The following is a 21114-nucleotide window of genomic DNA, read 5'->3' as shown; positions in this document are numbered from 1 at the left end:
TTGTATGAAAATTATTTTTAGTATGTATAAATCAGATACAAAATATACAAAAGACATATTGTATAAATTTTGTATAAAATTTGTATGTAAGTTTTATGTTATTGTAGTTGTATTTCACTTGGTGGAAATAATGTGTGAAAGTTGTAGAAAATTGTAGATAAGTTGTATTCCTCTATAATGGGAGATGTTGGCATATCAAGTAACTTTAGTGTTCCAGACGAACATGCATGAAAAGAAAGATAAATTCTGTTATGAACAGTTTGTAGATATTTTGTAGATAATTTGTAGAAACATTGAAATTCTGTATTTTCATATTAATTCTTCAAATGATATGTAGTTTTGTTGTAGATTAAATGTAGAAAACAAGTCATTGTGAGTTTTATTTGACTCATTCCTCACATTCAATCTATTCTACAAATTCACACCTCTTTAAATACAATACAACCATGCTTTCTTGAATTTAAAGGTATAGCAATATATATATAACTTAAAAAATATCTTCTCCTCTGCACAAGTTAGCTCCAAAACAGACGGAGTGGAATAACAAGCTCCCATCAAAACTTTTAACACAAAAACACAAAAGCTCAAAAATAAATAAACAACAGTCTACAATTTTTCTACAATTGCTGTAATATAATGTATGTCATGTTTTCTTCTTCTTCTTCTTCTTCTTCTTCTTCTTCTTCGAGTTTCAATCTGAAATTCAGCCAAAATCAAGTCTAATCTTCACCAAAACCCCTCAAAATTGAGATATAAACTCCAAACCATATTCCCAATTATTTACAACAACACTCAATCCAAATAAATAATGATTTTTGAAAACCCAATTTGAATTCAAATTAACTCGGCAATCACTAAGTATATAGATACAACATCGCTACATAAACATAACAGAAATTCACAAAAAAAAAAGAAGAAGCATAATATGCAGTACAACTGTCTATTGTTTTAGCCAATATTCAAAGTAGTTACCCGAAAAGAATGTGATAAACTCCTCCATAGCCACAAAGATGAGATTTCTATGGCATATCACTATATCATGCATTGGACGACGTTAGAATTCTACCATATCTTGGAACAAGAATGGAATTAATTTTCAAGAACCATTATATATACATTCCCAACAAAAATACATCAGTATAGTTCAGACATAGAAGTATAGTCGTATGAGGACTTGAACTTGATGAAGCTTTATTGCATGCTATTTCTTTCTTTGAGCATCCTTCCTCATTATTTCTCCAAATGAAGGCTTCAAAATAAATAATGTCTCAACAACACACCATATGAATTTAGTGGAAAAAAATAACTACTCGAGAGAAGAACAATTGATTATATCCTCCGGGAAAAAAACATGTCAAATATACAGAAGGAGTTATAAAGGAACGCAAGGATTATTTTCTCAATATTTCGAATGTTGCTATCCAGGCAGTGAACATCCAATTATTCCTTTCCTTTGAAAAGAGAACAACAAGCAACAACTATCAATATGTCTTGCAGAACTTCCTGAATGAACAGTTCAAGGAACAATTAGCAGTTAACACTATGGCCAAGCAGTTTTAGGAAGCCCATTTCACTTCGCCCAACATTACCTGCGGTGTACATCAAGCACCTCTAGAAATGTGATGACCCAAAAGGTTATCACTTGTTTTAAAACGAAAATTTTGTGTTTTGAGGCCTTGAACACCTTATTTAGAGCCATCTCGATTTGCGTGCGCAGTCCAGGCGCATAGCCGGAAAGCTTAAATATGATAATCTGTGAAAAACGATAAGTTTTGATTATAAAATGAGCTAATTTGATTCCGGTCAAGGTTTTGGGTAAATGGACCCGGACCCGTGATTTGACGGTCTTGGAGGGTCTGTAGGAAAATATGGGACTCGGGCGTATGCCCGGAATCGAATTCTGAGGTCCGAAGCCCGAGAAATAAATTTTTAAAAGAAATTGTTTTCTGGAATTGTTTAAAGAAATTTGAAATGAAATTTGATTAGAACATGATGGTATCGGGCTCGTATTTTGGTTCCGGCGCCCGGTACAGGTCTTATATATGATTTAAGACATTTCTGTGGAATTTGGTGAAAAACGAATGTCACATGACTTGATTCAGACTTAAATTGCAAAAATTTATGTTTAAAGAAGTTTTGAGAAAATTTCATTGATCTCGAGATTTAATTTGATGTTCATGAGGTTATTTTGATGATTTCATTACACGAGTAAGTCCATATGACATTTGGTGGCATCGAAGTAAGTATTTGGTCTAACCTTAGCTTGAAGGATTAGGAGTTGTGTCCTATTTTGCTCTTTGTTTCTCGTTGAGTACGACGTATAGGCATGGTGACGAGTATCTATGCGTTGGTGTCAAGCATGACCGTGAGTCTTATATTGTGATTTTCATGATCTCGTTGTATTATTCATGCCTTGATGAAGATTTCTATTTGTTGTGTAAAGTTGTGGAAGGAATTGTGACCTATAAACATTGAGGAGCGTTGGCTCCAGTTGTATAACAAATTGTAAAAGTATAAGTGATAATCGAAACTCTAGAGCATTGGTTCGAGTTGTGAAGTAAAAGTGAGAAAGAAAGGAGATCATTATGTTGCCCCCTTTCCGGGCTATTGTTGAGTTGAGGTTCCCTTGCATTGTGTTCTTAATTTATATTACTGACGCTTAGGTTGATGATTCTTTGAGCTAGGTGTTGAAACCAGTTGGGTTATAGTCGAGGTAGTTAGATGTTGGAACAAGTTTGGTTAAATATGTTTCTCCCTTACCGGGACGTATATACATGTACTGTTGAGTTCCCTTGCCGGGATGGTGTAGTCTATTGTTGATCCCTTGCCGGGATAGTTAAGTATGATTATTGTTGACGGTATATATTTGGAACGGGTTGCGCCACAACATTATTATATATATATATATATGGATCGGGTTGCACGCCGCAACAAATATTATATTGAATCGGGTTGCACGCCGCAACAGATATTATATTGGATCGGGTTGCACGCCGCAACAATGTTAGATGATAAGCGATCGGGTTGCGCGCCGCAACAATATTGTTATTGTATGGTTGTAGATATTGAGTTGTCCTTTCATATTTTATTAAGTTTTTGTTGGCCTTGATATGTTTCCCTGAAGCATGTACCCCCTCCCATTTTAAACTGCTTATTCCTGTTTATTTTCCGCCATATATTATATAACTACACAGGTTTATCTGGGGTTTGGTCCTAGCCTCGTCACTATCTCGCCGGGGTTAGGCCAGACACTTACTAGCATATGGGGTCGGTTGTGCTGATACTACACTCTGCACTCTGTGCAGATACCGGAGCGGCACTTGATCAACAGCAGTAGGGGAGCCAGCCTTCAGTCCACCGAGACACCGAGGTAGCTTTGCAGGCGTCCGCAGGCCCGGCGACTCCTCTATCTTTTATTATGTTCTGTTATCTCATGTATCCGAGACAAATAATGTTATTTTCCCTTCAAACTGTTGTATGTAGTACTCTTAGTAGTCTGTGGATATTGTGACACCGGTTTCTGGGTAGAGGCATGTGCTGACTTTCGAAACATTTTGGTTTTATATTTATTTAAGACTTCCGCTTAAATCTCGTATTCCGCTGTCATTTAGATGTTTATCACTTGTTAATATAAGTTGTAAAAAGGATTAAAACAGAAGAGTTAAAGATTTCTAAGTTCGTGGCTTGCCTAGCTTCTACGAGTAGGCGTCATCACGACTCCCGAGGGTGGGAATTCCGGGTCGTGACAAGAAGAAACTATTTTTTTTTTACTTTAATAATATTTTAAGCCGTATTTGCTAGAGGAATTGTTTAATCAACTCAAGCACCCTCCACAATAATGAGAAATCTTTCAAAAAGAAACTTTCTTCTTCTCTCGAAAAATCAGATTGCACCAACTGTGTCTTATCATGTCTTGAAGGATATTGAATTACATCCACATTTGTTGTGCAAGAACCGAATCTTCTTGTTCCTTGATACTCTCTTAATTACCTCCAACAACTGTAACACAAAGTCGAGGAAAACAAATATAAGCCCCGAGATAGAAAAAACAAAAACAAAAACTTAACAGAGATATTTGAAAATTAAACACCAATTTACGTATAAACATGAAGCTTCAAACCGTGGCTTCTTGTACTCTGTTGTAAAGGCAATGATGAGGCATATTAAACAATAAACTAACAGCTCATATTTCTCGCCAAATATAAGCCTCGGGAAGAAGGCTGGAAGTGGAACGAAGATTGTGTTTCATTCCTTACAATTGCATGTTAAGAGAGTCAACAGAATTAGGTAGAGCAATTTTGCAAAAACTCCAAAATAAACATCACAATCGTTCACCGATGAATAAGATCTAGGACTCGTTTGGCCATAAAAAAAATTCTTCACTTTTTTTTTTAAATTAGTGTTTGTCCATGAAATTTTTAATTTTCACTTGAAGATGAATTTCGAAATTTCATAAATTTGAAAAACTCTATATAAAAAAAAATCAAAATTTTCACTTCAAATCGCTCAAAAAAAAAACAAAAATAACCCAAAATACCATTTTTACTTTTTAAAAAATCACTTTTTCGGAATTTTATACTTATGTCCAAATGCCCACCTATTCATCCATAATCGCATGTCTCATATTCAAGTCCTCAGAATTAAAAAAATATCCTTATAAGGAGCTCTTTCTCGTAGATTAGTCGGCCTCCAATACAAATATCGGAACAAACAGAATAATCAGCTCTTCATTACAAACAACCTGGTCCGCGAAACACCAACTAAAAACCCACGTTGAATAAAATATTCTAACCACAGCGGTGCCACTACCCATTGAACCCCTTCCGATTACACTCTCTCCTCTTACATACAGAGAAGACTTCGTAGACTTTGATTCATTTCCATAATCAAAGATCCAAACTTTTTAAAGTTTTCAAAACCCATATCAGCTTAATCTTGTACACCCATTTTCTGCATTTCATTTCTTTTACCAAGCAGTGTTTTTTCTTCTTTTTTAATTTTTAAAAAGTTTGAGTAATCTTTACACCATGCTATAGAAAATAAGGACTTTGTGTAATTCAAAAAAAAGAAAAAAATTGTGTCTTGGGTGTGACGGAAAAATGGCGGGTCGTAGGGAGAAGTATGGGCAATCAATAAGAGGATCTCGAATTGCTGCAGCAATTGCGATCGGTGTTCTTTTGGGCTGTGTCTTTGCTTTCTTGTATCCTAATGGATTCTTCTCTCCCGATCCACCTCACCCTCTTTCTAAATCCAATCTTCAGGTCAGTCTTGAAACTTTGCCATTTTTGCAAATTTGTTTACTTTTATGTGTTTTCTGTATGTCTTCTTTTTATATAGGAAATGGGTTTGTTATTGAATTGTGTTAATAGCTTTTTAAGTTGTATGCACTGACAGTGTGTAAAAAATATTTACACTATCATGTTATTAAAAGGCAGTTGTAGTGATTGATAACCTAGGATAAATAGATGGTAGAAGAATTAACCAAATAGCCGCCCACCTAATCTCTTAAACTAAAACTAGCCTACCGATGTATAATATATGTATAATTGTGTATAATCTATGTATACCGGCTAAAAAAAGTAAACGTTGAATCTTGCTAGCTATTTGCATAACAATCCCTAAATGGTAAGTTGCCTGCTATAACGGGTTAAATTACATTGATGATGTAAAATATTTATTACACTGTTAGTGTACATAGCTTAAATCCTAAATGATTATGTCTTTAAATTGCATGAAAGTGGTTGTAATGTATATGAAATGATTAGGGTGCTGTTAGGAATTCAGTCCAGCTCTTATCTTTTTGTTTGATTTATGTTTGAACTTAGATGCATGTGTCTGTATACCTAAACAACAACAACCTAGTATAATCCCACTAGTGGGGTCTGGGGAGGGTAGTGTGTACGCAGACCTTACCCCTACCCTGGGGTAGAGAGGCTGTTTCCAAATAGACCCTCGACATACTTCCCTTCAAGAACTCCCCACCTTGCTCTTGGGGTGACTCGAACTCACAACCTCTTGGTTGGAAGTGGAGGTTGCTTACCATCAAAGCAACCCTTCTTGTCTGTATACCTAATTGCTATATAATATGACTAACCTTGATTATGAAGTCTTTGATAATGGTTATTGTTGTTACGTTGGACTTGATATAAAATGCTTGAATGTTGCTTGATCAATGTTAAATTATTTTAGAGATTCAATTTGATTCCTAGGTTGGCTCATCCAATTGTGAATCCACGGAGCGGGTAAACATGTTGAATTCCGAGAATAGGAAGTTGTCTGAGAAGAATGCAGAGTTGCAAAGGCAGGTGAGAGAGCTAAATCAAAAGCTTCAGGTGGCTGCTCAGGGAAACGGTCGTGCTCAGGAGCAACTTGTGGTGTCAAGTCAACCTCAGAAAGCTGGGCCTTTTGGAACTGTCAAAAGTTTGAGAACTAACCCTCCTGTTGTGCCCGATGAGTCGGTGAACCCAAGATTAGCAAAGATCTTGGCAGAGATTGCAGTTAGCAAAGAGGTCATAGTTGCACTTGCCAATTCAAATGTTAGATCCATGCTGGAGGTTTGGTTCAACAGTATTAAAAAAGTGGGTATTCCCAATTATCTGGTTGTGGCGTTGGATGATGCTATAGTGGATTTCTGCAAGGAAAATGATGTCCCCTTTTATAAAAGAGATCCTGATGATAATGTCGATTTTATTGGAAAAAATGGAGGCAACCATGCTGTCTCAGGATTGAAGTTTCGAATTTTGAGGGAGTTTTTGCAGCTTGGTTACAGTGTCCTCCTTTCTGACGTCGATATTGTGTATCTGCAAAATCCTTTTGATCATTTATATCGGGATTCAGATGTCGAATCAATGTCTGACGGTCACAATAATATGACAGCTTATGGTTATAATGACGTTTTCGATGAACCTTCAATGGGTTGGGCTCGATATGCACATACAATGAGGATATGGGTTTATAATTCTGGCTTCTTTTATATCCGGCCAACGATTCCTTCAATCGAGCTCTTAGATCGGGTTGCTGATCGGCTTACTAAGCAGCCAAATTCCTGGGACCAGGCAGTTTTCAATGAAGAGCTCGCCTTTCCATCACATCCCGGGTATGTTGGCCTTTATGCTTCCAGGAGAACAATGGATATCTATCTGTTCATGAATAGCAAGGTCCTATTCAAGACTGTAAGAAAAGATGCTAATCTGAAGAAGTTGAAACCGGTTATAGTTCATGTAAACTATCACCCGGACAAGTTTCCTAGAATGAAAGCAGTTGTTGAGTACTATGTCAACGGCAAGCAGGATGCGCTGGATGCATTCCCAGATGGTTCAGAATAATAGCAGCAGCTGCTGAAATTGGACCTTACATTGAGAGCTAGGCCAGCTATATTCTCTGTCGTACTATTTTGTCTTTACATACAGGTAGCTCAGTTGATTCTCCCTTTTGGATCAATGTGTAATACCAACCAACTTTTGCTTCTATGTTCAAAACTTGTCTCTCTTTCACCATAGTAGTAGTTCTATTCGAAAATCTTGCAGGATTGTGCTTTGTCTCATCTTTTCTCCTGAGTAGCTACTGAAGCACAACAGGATTCTAGTTGCAGTGGCATTACAATAAGGGATCTAATAGATCAAACGACCATTAGGTGGATTAGTTACCTTCCTCAATTAGAATCATATAGTTATTAATATTAGATGACTTAGATTATTCCTTTTTATGATGCATGTAGAAATACTAGATGACTTGATTTAGTTTAGGTACTAGAGTTTGTCGATGCAGCTTCAACCCGGAGCTGTGTTATCCTTGGACAAATAGGAATTGTTCGTTGCTGTTCAAGGATTTTTCGAGTTGTTGCATTATCAGATACTTCAATTTAGCACTTAGATATGAATGTATTACCAGTAGAAGCATGGTCTTTAATGATGGTTTGGTACTCTGTAGAAACTATTAGATATCTTATTGGATAGTGACATTTCTTACTCTGTTTTGGCATTCTGTATTAACATTTCGACTAGTAATACAAGAAGAGAAATAGTGTTGTTATCACACTGTAGAAACCATTATGCAACTCTAGTTCCCTTACTAACGTGGAGTAATTCAAAGTCGAGGCTAAAGTTGGAAACAGAAACATGGTACATGTTGTCTACTGGAAACATGAAGATGTCACTACGAGTTCTTTCTCCCCGAATACCTAATACATATTTCTAGATTATCATAAGAAAGAAGAAGCTAGATGTAAGAAGGATGATACTTCAAATTTTAGGAAATCATTGTGACTGCAATACAACACTTAATAATTTAGTAGCTAACAGGAATAAGACTGGATAAAGCAGAATGGATACTACAGTGATTCATTCATATAGCTAATTCAAGCTAATCTGAGTCTGAAACATACTCAGGTGATTGAACAGAATCCTCTTCATATGGAGTTTTAGGAGTGGAGCTGCCACTGTTATTACCAGCGTTGTCATTTTTCATTTCCTCACTATCACTCTCAGTCCTATCTTTATCCATGACCTTGTCATCACCGGTATCAGCATCGTCATCATTTTCTTCCTGAGGGAGCTTAAAAAACCCGTAGAGGCGAGAGCCATCTTGGACCCCGTATTCACTAAGGGATTTTTGATCTTCATTCATCATCATATGATCACCATCCTTGTCGAGCAAAAGGATGAGGCGATCACCGGGAAGGTTTTCTTGATTCTGTATTGCTATCTTCAAATCTAGCACTGTTGCATTGTCGCCTACTTGGACATGAAAGATTGTTCCTGTCATAATCTCGACCACCACCTGCATTTTTGTTTTGTTTTTGTTGAGTGCTTGTTCTGTGATGAAAGATCCATGGATTATAAAGAATGTTTTCACAGGAACTGCATTCTTGGATTTTCTTACAATTTGCATTGCCTGAAAAATGGGATAGTTGTGACTTGTGTGAGAAACTCAAATCATGTAAATCAAAGCTGGAGCACTTCATCTTCTTCTTATTCTTCTTCACGCCACCCTGTTGAATTGGCCACTAGTTAGTCTACGTTTTAAACTTTGCATGTTTTTGGCCAGAATTCATTTCACACATATCAAATGAGCTACACCAGACAATTGTGAATGCTTATATGCAATGAAAGTCACTTGCAACGATTACTTTGCGCCAAGAAAATACACACACACACACTATTCGGGAAGTTGAGAAATACCATAGATATATGACTTTAGTACTTTAATCATCAAGTTTCAGTTAAAATAACTACTTTCAACATCCAAAATATATAATAATGCCGAAATTAATTCTAACTTATCAAAAATTTGAGATTCACAGAAATGATTGTTCTTCATTTTCTCTTATCTGAAGCGGAAGGCATTGCTCATGAAGCAGATCCCTTACTTAGCATGGCTTTTAATAACACTGCTCTTAAGTTGGTTTAAGTTCTCGAGCATGACTTAAATCTAACAATTGTCATTATAACGAAAAATCATAAGTTATTCCAAGTTATTTGGGTTTCATAAATCTTGTTATTTCCAGTCTTGTCTAGCTACCTTTGTCGCTTCGCACACCGTGGCGGAGCCACATGTACTCAAGGGGTGTCAATTGGCACCTCATCGAAAAATTACATTGTGTAGCTTGATAAATATTATGTATGTATATATTATGTATTGATTACCCATTGGCTTTTTCGTAAGTTTTCTTCTTTATATTTTGATGTTACTTAGTGAAAATCTTGGCTCTGCAACTGTTCGTAAGCATTCAACCACCTCTCCCCTTAAATGAATGGTGGTTAATAAAACTAATGATTGTGAATCGAATGCAACCCTGTAAAAGTTTTCTGCTCCTTCGATTAAAAGCCTCAAATTTACATATACGTAGTCTTTAAGAGCTCAGATAATAGAAAAACAACCATAATTAAATCCAGGTTCAGCTCATCAACCAAAATTTCATTACTAGGTAACTAGAGTGAGTGACAGCTTTCTCAATATGCAGAGTCAAAAGAATCACAGAAGTTACTATATGTATGGCCACAAAAATGGGTTGACAGTATATAATAGAAAATGAAAAATAAAAAAGGGTAGCCCGGTGCAATAAGCTACCGTTATACGCAGGGTCCGGGGAAGGGCAGGACCCATGCTATGCGCACCCGGGGAAGGGCCGGACAGCTAGATGACATATTCTACCTCTAAAGAAGTTTCTTCTAAATTGAGATGGACATCAACTTCCATTTCAGTGCAAATTACCTGCTGTCCGATATCATGTTGCATATGCACCAGTAAGTCTTGCACGCTTTAGTACCACTCCTAGTTAGGTTACAACTTCATTCCACTAGAAGACAGAAAAGTGATCCCAAAGAACACCATAGACTAAAGTAGACAGACTGACAGAGCAGTGATCTTGAAAGAACAATTGTTCTGAGATGGTAAAAACTGCTTCTAGTCTTGAAAAGATTATATAATTAACCAGCAATGTCGACGATGCAGAATCTATGCAATGTGAACTATGGTCTGAGCAAAAGCGCTTGTGACCATGAAGAGTAAAAATTAAGTCCTGGAAACATCACTTTCAGCTGCTTTTTCTCTTCCTTGTGCATCATTGTACTTCTTTTTGGTTCTCCCTATTTGGATCTGAAGTATCCAGTGGCGGATTTAACTGGTTAGTCAACAAAAAACTGTAATACTCCATTGATGAGAATGGAGTAGGTATAATAAGAATAAACCTCCCATGAATATTTACAAGATACTCCTGTCTTCATGAAATATTCTGGCGCTAAGACAACGTTGATTCAGCACAACCACAATCTTCAGTCTATATCCACTTAAGTTGTAGGGTTGCCCAAATGAACAAAAGCAAGTCCAACTTCAGAGAATTCATTCAATTTAAGCACACATTCTGGTCATCGGGTAAATAAGAGCAGGAAAAGATCCCATTATCCTGCTATAGAGATGGTGCCGATAGTCCTTCAACTTTCATCATGCAATAGTACTTGGAAGGAGCAACTACTCCAGCCTTAGTACACAGATCCACAACAGCGGGAGCATGCCCATAATAGTTCCGGCCATCATCCAGGAGCAATGGAGGGTCCTGGGGTCGGCGGTACCATACTATTTTTGGAGGAAACAAATGATCCACTTCTGCCTTCTTCCAGAAATGACTGCCTCGCCAACTTTCAAACTTAAATACGCCACAAAGACGAGCCTTATGTCCAGAAGGTCCTATATGAACTTCTGAGCAATGTTCACAGACCTTCGCTGGATAAACCAACAATAGTCTCTGAACTCCAGATCTAAGTGCTTCCCATGCCTTTAGAGTTTCTCTTCCCAACAACAACAGATCGTCATCAGACAGAGAGTCAGCTTGAAAAGGATCACTTGAGGGCAAACTACTTCCACATACAATTTCTTCACTTGGAACAGCCCCTGCCTGCAAGCACAGCTCCACAACTGCTGGAATGCGATCATAATCAAATCGTTCTTGGTGATTGATAACGTTCTGAAACATAGTTCGCAAATGAAATGCCTCTACTGGGACTAGAATATCATTCAAGCTTCCTCTAATCCACTCATGAGCCTGGTTCTTAGCACGCTGCCGGTAACCATGACAAGTTCGAATTAGATGACCATTCTCACCAATATATACTTCTGGACAATATCTACAACAAAATAAAACCCTTTTAGAGATTAGAAGAAGTCTCGTCCAGTACCACTTTTCTTTCATTAAGAGTGAAAGAAGAAACTAGTGTGTCAGTAAAACAAATGTATCTGATGGTATGGCTTCTTACAACTAGAAGTCGGACATAAACATGCCAAAAAACAAGCCAAGTCTAATACAAGCATCAAAACAACAGATGATTATCTGAATAAATTCTAATTGAACTATGCATCAATTCAAAGCTAATATATGTAGATAAATATTATGAAAAAACAAGTTAGACATCATAATTTTGCCCTAGCTTCCACGAAAAAGAGGATGTGATAAACATAGGCATGCCTCAGATTGAACCAGATCTTCAGTTCTAGATATCTCAACACTTTGCTAAGTGCATCACTATTTTCTTCTTGTTTTGACCAAATCCGTTGTTTCTTTTATAATTCTTGCTATCGTTTTGTGTTGCATTTATCTCTGCTATCTTCTTGCTGTCTTGCACTTAATCTTGTACCTATTTAAGGGATGAAACACCTCTGCTCTATTTATCAAAGCCAGAAACCTGAAAATATTTGAAGCACCTCTTTGCTCCAACATCAATATATCCAATTCAAGCCCCACATGTCCCAATACGCACGTTCACCATACAAACTAAAGATATCTCGTCTGTAAATTTAACTCTTCAAAGAAAGAATGTTTCAACTAGCAGAAAATTTGAGCGACATTAAATGCAGAAGATTACATTTAGCTTGCAAGACAATCGCAAAATCTTGGCCTTCTTTGGGCTAAGTTCCCAAAGTTCTTTCACTATTTTGATTTCTGCAGCTACATAAACTTCTCCGGAACCTAAGATGACTAAGCCTGGCCTGATGGTTATTTACTTAAACTACTTCGCTCAATCTCCACATTCAAAAAGCTTCATAATCTTCACTTGTCCCCTAAAAACAAAAGCTTCATAATCTTTAATCCATCCCAAACAATACCCTCTATCCCAAGCTACGTGGCACCATTTGACTTGGCACGAAGTTAAAAAAGGAGAAGAAGACTTTTGAGCTTGTGGTCTAGAACAAAATTTAGATATTTGTATGGCTATAAATCATCTCATTAAGGGTACAATGAAAACTTTTAAGCTAAATTATTTTTAAATATAGAAATGTGACATATTTTTTGGAACAGACTAAAAAGAAAAGAGTGCTACATAAATTGGGACAGAGAAAGTTGATTACTATTTCCACATGAGGTCCCAAGGCATATCCAGAACCCTTCAAAACCCCTATAAGCTAAAAAAAAAAAAATAACGCATAAACTATCCTCAATCTAAAGTCAGCAATAAGATCGAATAAAGATAACAACTTTAACACATAAATAGGCTTAAATCAAATAAACAGAGCAAAAGGGGGTGAAATTACTTGCATGCCCAAGTAGGGAAACGTTGAATTAAGGCAGAAACGCCATGGTAAAGGATAGTTCGAGCCTTAAGGACTTCCTCAGCAACAGGAACCATGGATTTTACTGGATAATCTTTAGCCCGATTCTCAATCCTCTTCAGAATCATTGGCCTTAGCTTCTTCAAATCCACTTTTGGTTTCGAGCTGTAAAATCGGTAAAATTCCATCGTCCCATTGAAAATCATCGTTTTATGCTGCCATAGTTTCCGGCTCCTCATGGCCACCTGTGGGATCTGAGCGAGCTTACCTAGTCACCTTCCTTAGGGAGGAAGAAGTGCACATATAGCCGATTTCAGGATCTCCATTTAACGCATAGCCAAAGTTTCTGTGTTTTTACAAGTTTAGCCACTTTACGTATGCGTGAAACTTGCAACAACTTTGAAGCAAGCAAACTTAAGGCAAAAGTAAATATAGATATTTATGGGATTTTACATATTTGGTGTTTCGGGGGTCGTTTGGTACGCGGACTAAATTATTCTGGAATTATAATTATGGAATTGTAATGCATGGATTGTTTATACCACTTAGAAAATAGGATAACATAATACCAAATTTGATGGGATAAGATATGATAAATTTATACTGCCACCTATGTCCATTTATAAGTAGCTCATTACAAAAATTGGTCAATTCATAAAAGTTAACTATTACTAATATTAGCCAATTAGCTATTTGTAACAAAAAAAAGGTCAAGTTTTTGCTTTCTTTTGAGTGAGTGTTACTAGAATAGATTGAGTACATCTTAAGGAGCTTGAATCTCAGTTTTGGGATGATTTGGTGAAGTTTTGAGGTGGTTTGAATTGAAAATTCGAAGTAAAACTGAACATGAAAAAAATGATATGTGTATCATACTGTGTATCACATATGTATCATAGTTGTATCAATTGTGTATCACATGTATATCCATGTATATCTGTGTGTGAGATACATGCATGATACATGTTTGATACAGGTGTCGCAGAAGAATCTTTTGAACTCGATTTAGTTACGAATTTTGATACAAAACCAGTCCAAATCACGTACAATCTTTCTCAAATTTTGTATATTGACTTATCTATATGTTTTCAATGAATTTCAACTATACCCCTTGAAAAAGTTCCTTTTTTGCTTAGATTTTTTTGAATATTGTATCTTTTTTTTTTGTATTTCATCACCTTATTTGCTACCTAATCCATGAAATTCCTTTCCGTCTTGCATCTAATGTTGTTAATCACGCTTAAAAATGTGGAAGAAGATTTTTACATGTGATTCTTTGAGAGAAAGAACCTTATTTATTTGGTTTTTCAATTTTTATATGTGTCTGGCTAGTTTTGGTAAGTCTATAATTAATGGCTAAAGGTTGATAAGTTGAGACTTATTTGAGATATTTGTGTAAGTTTCCCTGTATTTTACCTGCGCCTTATTCCATCTTATTCCACATACCAAGCGATCCCTTATTGTACAAAGAAGTATTATTGGAGATTTACGAACTTATGGGATGATTTATTGGTTCTTCTTACTTGGTGTAGTAGCACAATTTCTTGTGTAGTTAGCTGCCAAGACTTCCCCTAAGCAAGAATAGATAAAACTCATTTAACATATCAACGTTTTTTTTGTGTGCAAAGGATAACATTCTATTCTATTAAAACATATTAGTAATAGTACAAGTAGTTGTAGTCAATCTATTTAGAGTCCTATGGGGCGACCTCACGATGAATCGTAACAAAAAGGGGCATTCGGGGAAAAACTACTACTAGTAGGAAGAGATGGTAGAGCCACAAAAAACTTACCCAAGCGATCAGCTTTAGTGTTGTTTTAACAAAACGGGGTGGTTGTGTATATACAATGAGTCTTGCAGAGCTCTCCAGTTGGCTACCAAACTTTGCAAGTAGATCAGCAACTTGATTTTGTTCCCTGTAGGTGTAAAGTACAGCTGGATCATCCAATTGTGTGAGTAGAAGCCTGCAATCATTAACAATGTTAGTATATAGTGGATGCGATGTATGCAGTAATTTAATGATAGTCTGGGCATCTACGTTCACTTCTAGTGGTTTGTAGCCATGTAATTTCAACCCATGATAAAGTGCGGATAGTTCCGAGTCCATGCTCCCGTGAGAGAAATGGTAACCTGCAAAACACATAAGCCAAGTACCAGATGAATCACGGATTACTCCATCAATTCCGCCTTGTCTTGAGGGTAACTGTGCGGAGCCGTCGGCATTGAGTTTAAAAGGGGTGGAGTTAGAGGGATGCCATTTGATATAAAGGGGTAGACGGTCGTGGGAGGATGGTGGTGTAACAGTAAGAAATAGTAGTATTCGGCGACCATATTCAAAATATGAGATGAAGAGGGTGGAGTAGATTGGGCTCGAAATAGTTTTCCATTTCGAGCTAGCCATATGTGCCATAGCAAAAAAGGAATGAGAATGGAGCTAGGTACACTAAAGGAGTTAGGAACGTCATTGTGTAAAATGAGTTGTTTCAACCACATAATAGGGGGGTTCGCATTGTGTAGCAAATAGTGTTGCAATTTCCCGAGTCATATGAAAGTCAGACCATAAGTGTGCAACTAGTGGGCATTGAAAGAGTAGATGCTGGAGAGATTCTGAGCTGATCTGACATTGGTCGCAAAGGTCAGTCGGGAGAAGGCCTATATGGTGATAATGTGCCGCAGTTCGTAATCGATTGTGACCACATAGCCATAAAAAATATTTTATTTTAGAAGGTATGTGGAGGTTCCAAATCCATTTGAAGGAGTGACTGGATGACTGCGGTAGTAACTGATGGTACAGGGATTTAATGGTGAAGGTACCGTACCTAGTGAGGGCCCAAGCAAAGGTGTCGGTTGTAGAAGTGTACGAAGGGATATGTGTATTAGTGATACGTTGGATGATGGATGGGGTAGTTCAAAAGGTATGGAGTTGAGATTAGTGCTATATTCTGGGCCGGGCACAGGCCTTCGTGGGCCAAACGGGCCGGGCTTCGTGGGCCTGGGCTTCATGGGCCTGGGCTCTGGCGGTCCCGGGCTTCGTGGGCTCAACGGGTGGAACCGGCCCATGACGGGCCTAAGCCCACATGGTCCTGGGCTTAACGGGTCGGGCTCGTGGGCTTCGCGGGCCTAGCGGTTTTTTTAAGGCAATTTCTTGTAGTATCATGGCTATATTAAAAATATATATGTAGTATATATGTAGATCTAATTATTAAAGTGCTTGACGAAAAAGAAAAATAACAAAACAATAGTAAAACACTAAATTGTCATGCATAATATATTGTCTTGTAGTATATATATTGTATCTTATGTATATATATTCTCTTATATATTTTCTTGTAGTATATATATTGTATCTTATGTATATATATTCTCTTATATATTTTCTTGTAGTATATATATTGTATCTTATGTATATATATTCTCTTATATATTTTCTTGTAGTATATATATATTGTATCTTATGTATATATATTCGCATAATATATTATCTTGTAGTATATATATTGTATCTTATGTATATATATTCTCTTATATATTTTCTTGTAGTATATATATTGTATCTTATGTATATATATTCTCTTATATATTTTCTTGTAGTATATATATTGTATCTTATGTATATATATTCGCATAATATATTGTCTTGTAGTATATATATTGTATCTTATGTATATATATTCGCATAATATATTGTCTTGTAGTATATATATTGTATCTTATGTATATATATTCTCTTATATATTTTCTTGTAGTATATATATTGTATCTTATGTATATATATTCGCATAATATATTGTCTTGTAGTATATATATTGTATCTTATGTATATATATTCGCATAATATATTTTCTTGTAGTATATATATTGTATCTTATGTATATATTGTAGCTTATAAATAATTCTAAGTAAAGACAAAGAAATATTGCGAAAAGATATTCAAGGGTAGAAGCAATAAATTTTATTACCAAAAATGGCATATCTTTCTTAGTCATCCTTCCCCCAATGGAATGAGCACAACAAGGTACTAATACCACCATTAGAAGGAAAAAAAACTAAGGAAGATGTGCCAAAATACAAGTTACATATTAGTCTATGTATTATCTCTAACAAATCTCATAAATCCTTCAAGGTTCGGAGGAGGTTGCGTTGGTGGTGGTGGAAAAGAAGCTTGTTCATCACCACTTCCGGGCGAAGCCGAATCCTCCGCAAGTTCCGCTATCATTTCTTCATAAGCTTCATCTATCGCCGGTTGTGCTTCTGCAATTCCAAAGTTTCTTCTTTCCGAGCGGATCCAATCTCTAAACAATACTGATTTTTCCAAGCTATCCCTCATAGACGCTCTATGATCACCTATTTGCAGTCTTGCTTGACTGAAAGCGCTCTCTGATGCAACAATTGAAGCTTGAATTGATAAAATATCCCGAGCCATCCTTGCAAGAACCGGAAAATATTTTTCCCTTGCCTTCCACCATTCCAAAAGATCAAAAGAGCCGTCTGGATTCTCCTTTTCAAGTCCCTGAGACAAATAAACTTGAAGCTCATTTAGATGTGAAGTTTCATCATAATTATCACCTTGAGAACCCCTGAACTCCGTCCAAGATTTAAGAGCTTTTAAGCCCGCAACTCTTTTAGACGATTGTGAGCTAGACGAAGTAGGGGTTGGAATAGTTGGCCTAGCATGCTCTAAGACAAGTTGATAATCATTATAAACTGTTTGAGCATTAATTTTAATTGAAGCTTTTGCATCTGCAAGTGTAGCAATTTCCTCATTTGAAAGATCTAAAGCCTTATAAATATTTGAATACCAAAAATGAGGACCTCCCAATTTCATTGTAGGATTTAGCATTGCAGCAAGACCATAAATAGGAGGGATAGGAAAAAAATATTTTTTAAACTTTTGTTTCATTTCATTTATAGCAAGTTCATAAATATCCCCACCCTCACCAAATTCAACAAACAAATCAGATAGTGCTGCAATATAAACTAAACAGTTTGAAATAGTAGGATAATATTGCCCAGAAAATGCATTTGTAGCAATTTGAAAATGTTCTAAAAAATCTAAAAGAATTTTAACATTCGTCCAATCTTGAGTAGTAAGCATTTCATCATCATCCTCACCACCTACCCGAGAATTAAACGTTGCATTAATTGGGTTTCTATATTCATATGCAACTACTAAACTTTCGTACATACAATTCCATCTAGTCGGGCAAGGTTTAGGAACCTTTCTTTCTCTAAGGCCATATTCATCACATTTTTTAAAATACTCTCTAAGTCTACTTCTACGGTTTGAATAAAAAAGCCAATTAAGAGCCATTCTAACCTTTTCAATTTCTATGTTTAAAATTCGCATACCATCACCGACAATTAAATGATAAATATGACAAATACATCTAACATGGAAAATATTAGTAAATGCAGGATTTAGTGTTGTTGTAAGCATGCCTATAGCACTAGTGTTACTAGAAGCATTATCCATAGAAATTGCCATTATTTTATCGCTAAAGCAAAAATATCTACAAATATCTGCAACAGTGTTAGCTATAAACTTACCTGTGTGACGCGAATTAATTATTCTATATGCAATTATGCGTTTTTGCATTATCCATTCCTCATCTATCCAATGACTTGTAACAGTTAGATAATCACAATCATTACCACTTCTACCAATATCAGTAGTAATAGAAATCCGATTAGGTATATGAGTAAATAAATACCGCAAATATTGTTCATATTCATGTTTGAATTTATAAATATCACTCTTAACTGTTGCGCGAGGCCAACCTTTATAAGTAGGATTAAAAACTCTTCTAATATAATGAACCCAATTAGGATTAGAAGCAAAAGTATAAGGTAAGCACATAACAGTAATCATCTTTGCTAATTCTTCACGATCTCTATTTGGATCGTAATATAAAATACCTCCGGTGACAGTGTTAATTCCTGGTTGAACTAGATTTGAACCTGTACTAGGGTTAACCGCAGAATCTACACTTGTCCCCTCTAGCTGCGCTTTCATTTGAAAAAATCTAGCCTTATCTCTAGGGTGTGTTTTTATGTGCCTAGTCAAACTACCCGTGCCGCTACGGTCTCCAGTATATTTATGCGACATTAATTTCCCACAAGTTTTACACTTAGCCTTATTTTGTTCTCTTACTTGAGTAAAAAAATTCCAAACTAATGATGTTTCTAGGCGTTTAGCAGGTTCTCTATTAAAAGTAGGAGTTTCTACAGGTGGGTCGACCGGTGCATCAGTTGGGTTATTAAGAGGACTAGTAGGTGTATCATCTAAATCCGGTGCTTGGGTTTCATCATCATCCTCATTTTCCTCATTATTTTCTAAGATGGTTTCATTAGGATAAAGAGCATTCATAATTTCATCATCTAATCTTTCACCTGGTGCAACATTATGGTAAAATTCACTATCGGTAAATTGAAAACAAGGGTGATCACTATCAAGAATTAAAGAAGGAGGATGACGTCTAGGTTGGCGACTACTTTCAACTTGCTTATCTTTTCTAGGTCGGGGAGCCGGGGGAAGGGTAGTTGGTTGGCCACTACTTTCACCGGTTTTATCTTTTCCTTTATCAAACATTTTTTTCAAAGAAAATGCCATATTAATTATAATTATGCAATCTAAACCACACAAAAATATATTCTTAAAACGTAAGAGTTGAAACGAGTTTACCGGATTGCCGAACAACTTCTTGAAAATTGAAAATCGTTGAACACTTGAAAACTTCAATTCAACAACTTCACAATTTTTCACGAAATTTCAACAATAAATTAAGTAATTGTAGTAGAGAGATTGAGAGAGATTGAGAGATATTGATGAATTGGTGAATAAAAATGAAAGAATGAGGGGGTATTTATAGTTGAGAAATGGGGAAAAGTGTAATTATATAAAGTTTGGGGGCCAAATGGCCATTTTCTAAACTACCAAACGGTCAAAAAAAGCCCCAAACGACTACTTTTTAAATATGGCCGTTGGGTTATTTTTTTTTAAAAAAAAAAATTAAAATTATAGCCGTTAGGCCCGCTGGGCCCAGACCAGGCCTGCCAGCCGGTCCCGGGCTCGTGGGCTTACCAAACAAGACCAGCTCGCCTCGGACTTTAAGAGACCACCAGGACCGGCCCATCAGGCCCGTGAGGCCCGTTAAGACCGCGGGCCCAATCCGGTCCGGTTCGGGACCGGCCCACAGTGCAACATTAGTTGAGATTCCATTGATCATTTGAAAGGTAGGAAGAGACAGTGTTGTTTATAGTATGTCGTGACTAGGGCCCAACTAGATAGTGACGAAGTAGAGTATTGCACTGGAGCCAGGGGTCTTTCCAGAAATTGATAAGTGAGTTGTTACCAATAATCCATTGTATCCCTTGTTGGCAGAGTTGCCAGCCGGCAATTAAGTTTAATCAAATGAAACAGCCTCTTATGGTGTGAGGGCTACAGTGATAGAAGTACTTATGTAGTAGGGTGGCAGCCCATAATAAGGTAGGTTGCTTGAGTAATTTCCAGGCTTGATTGGCTAATAAAGTTTGGTTCTTAAGTTGGAGAGGCTGAATGCCTAAACCCCAAGCTGTTTGGGAGTGGTCAGTGTGCTCCATTTGATAAGATGAATTTTCTTGCATTGGGGGGGGGGTGTACCCCAGAGGAAATTGCACTGGCATCGTTCAAGATGATGAATGATATACTGAGGAAGTTTAATATATTACATGACATGATTCGGTAAACTGTTGAGAGTGGAGTTGATGAGAGTAGTATGTCCTGCCGGACTCAGGAAGTTTGTTTTCCAACCTGCTAGCTTAGTTTTAAAATTATTAATTAGGAATTGAAAATCACATTTGGAGGGTCGTTTGGTGAATAGGGGAAAGCCCAAATATTTCCCAAAGGAGGATCCCTCTCATATGGGGATGGATGTGAGAATAAAAATTTTATCTTGAGGGGTACAATTTTTAGAGGAAAAATATTTTGTATTTTTGAAAGTTAATTTTTGGCCAGAGAGGTGATTGAACTCATTTAGGATGTCAATTATGGTATGGAAACTTTTGGCGGAGGTGGTGGATGTATGAATAAAGTCATC

At 36.6% G+C, this 21114-nt stretch overlaps 3 protein-coding genes across 5 annotated transcripts; 1 reads left to right on the top strand and 2 right to left on the bottom strand.

Moving 5' to 3' along the window:
* Nucleotides 1–4696: 4696 nt before the first annotated feature.
* On the top strand, nt 4697–7518 carry LOC104250146 (arabinosyltransferase RRA3-like). Its single transcript, XM_009806712.2, has 2 exons — nt 4697–5261; nt 6210–7518. The coding sequence occupies exons 1-2, from the start codon at nt 5100–5102 to the stop codon at nt 7323–7325; spliced, it is 1278 nt and encodes a 425-aa protein (XP_009805014.1). The 5' UTR covers nt 4697–5099; the 3' UTR covers nt 7326–7518.
* A 555-nt stretch (nt 7519–8073) lies between these two features.
* On the bottom strand, nt 8074–13375 carry LOC104250147 (APO protein 4, mitochondrial). Of its 3 annotated transcripts, XR_011406990.1 has the most exons (4): nt 13024–13375; nt 10213–11621; nt 8881–8989; nt 8076–8778 (listed from the first exon to the last, which is right to left on the bottom strand). XR_011406990.1 is itself a non-coding variant. In XM_009806713.2 (2 exons), exons 1-2 carry the CDS (start codon nt 13278–13280, stop codon nt 10907–10909), a joined length of 972 nt encoding a protein of 323 aa, XP_009805015.1. In that variant the 5' UTR covers nt 13281–13375; the 3' UTR covers nt 9895–10906. The 3 variants fall into 3 exon arrangements, 1 of the variants encoding a protein (XP_009805015.1); XR_011406989.1 differs by having other exon boundaries at nt 8074–8989; XM_009806713.2 differs by lacking the exons at nt 8076–8778; nt 8881–8989 and having other exon boundaries at nt 9895–11621.
* LOC104250148 (uncharacterized) lies at nt 8362–8889 on the bottom strand. Its single transcript, XM_009806714.2, has one exon. It carries the CDS (start codon nt 8887–8889, stop codon nt 8362–8364), a length of 528 nt encoding a protein of 175 aa, XP_009805016.2.
* Nucleotides 13376–21114: the final 7739 nt, after the last annotated feature.

This window comes from Nicotiana sylvestris, chromosome 4, assembly GCF_000393655.2.
Source record: "Nicotiana sylvestris chromosome 4, ASM39365v2, whole genome shotgun sequence".
NCBI classification, from domain to species: Eukaryota; Viridiplantae; Streptophyta; class Magnoliopsida; order Solanales; family Solanaceae; genus Nicotiana; species Nicotiana sylvestris.
Note: the sequence above shows the minus strand (reverse complement) of the source record. Positions and strands in the feature narration are given on the sequence as shown.

Bases quoted from the DNA above. Each gene is read 5' to 3' on its own strand.
- LOC104250146 (XM_009806712.2), top strand. From the start codon at position 5,100: ATGGCGGGTCGTAGGGAGAAGTATGGGCAATCAATAAGAGGATCTCGA. The intron at 5,262-6,209 runs GTCAGTCTTGAA...TTTGATTCCTAG, and splicing joins TTTCTAAATCCAATCTTCAG to GTTGGCTCATCCAATTGTGA.
- LOC104250148 (XM_009806714.2), bottom strand. From the start codon at position 8,889: ATGCAAATTGTAAGAAAATCCAAGAATGCAGTTCCTGTGAAAACATTC.
- LOC104250147 (XM_009806713.2), bottom strand. From the start codon at position 13,280: ATGAGGAGCCGGAAACTATGGCAGCATAAAACGATGATTTTCAATGGG. The intron at 11,622-13,023 runs GTAATTTCACCC...ATTTTGTTGTAG, and splicing joins TTCCCTACTTGGGCATGCAA to ATATTGTCCAGAAGTATATA.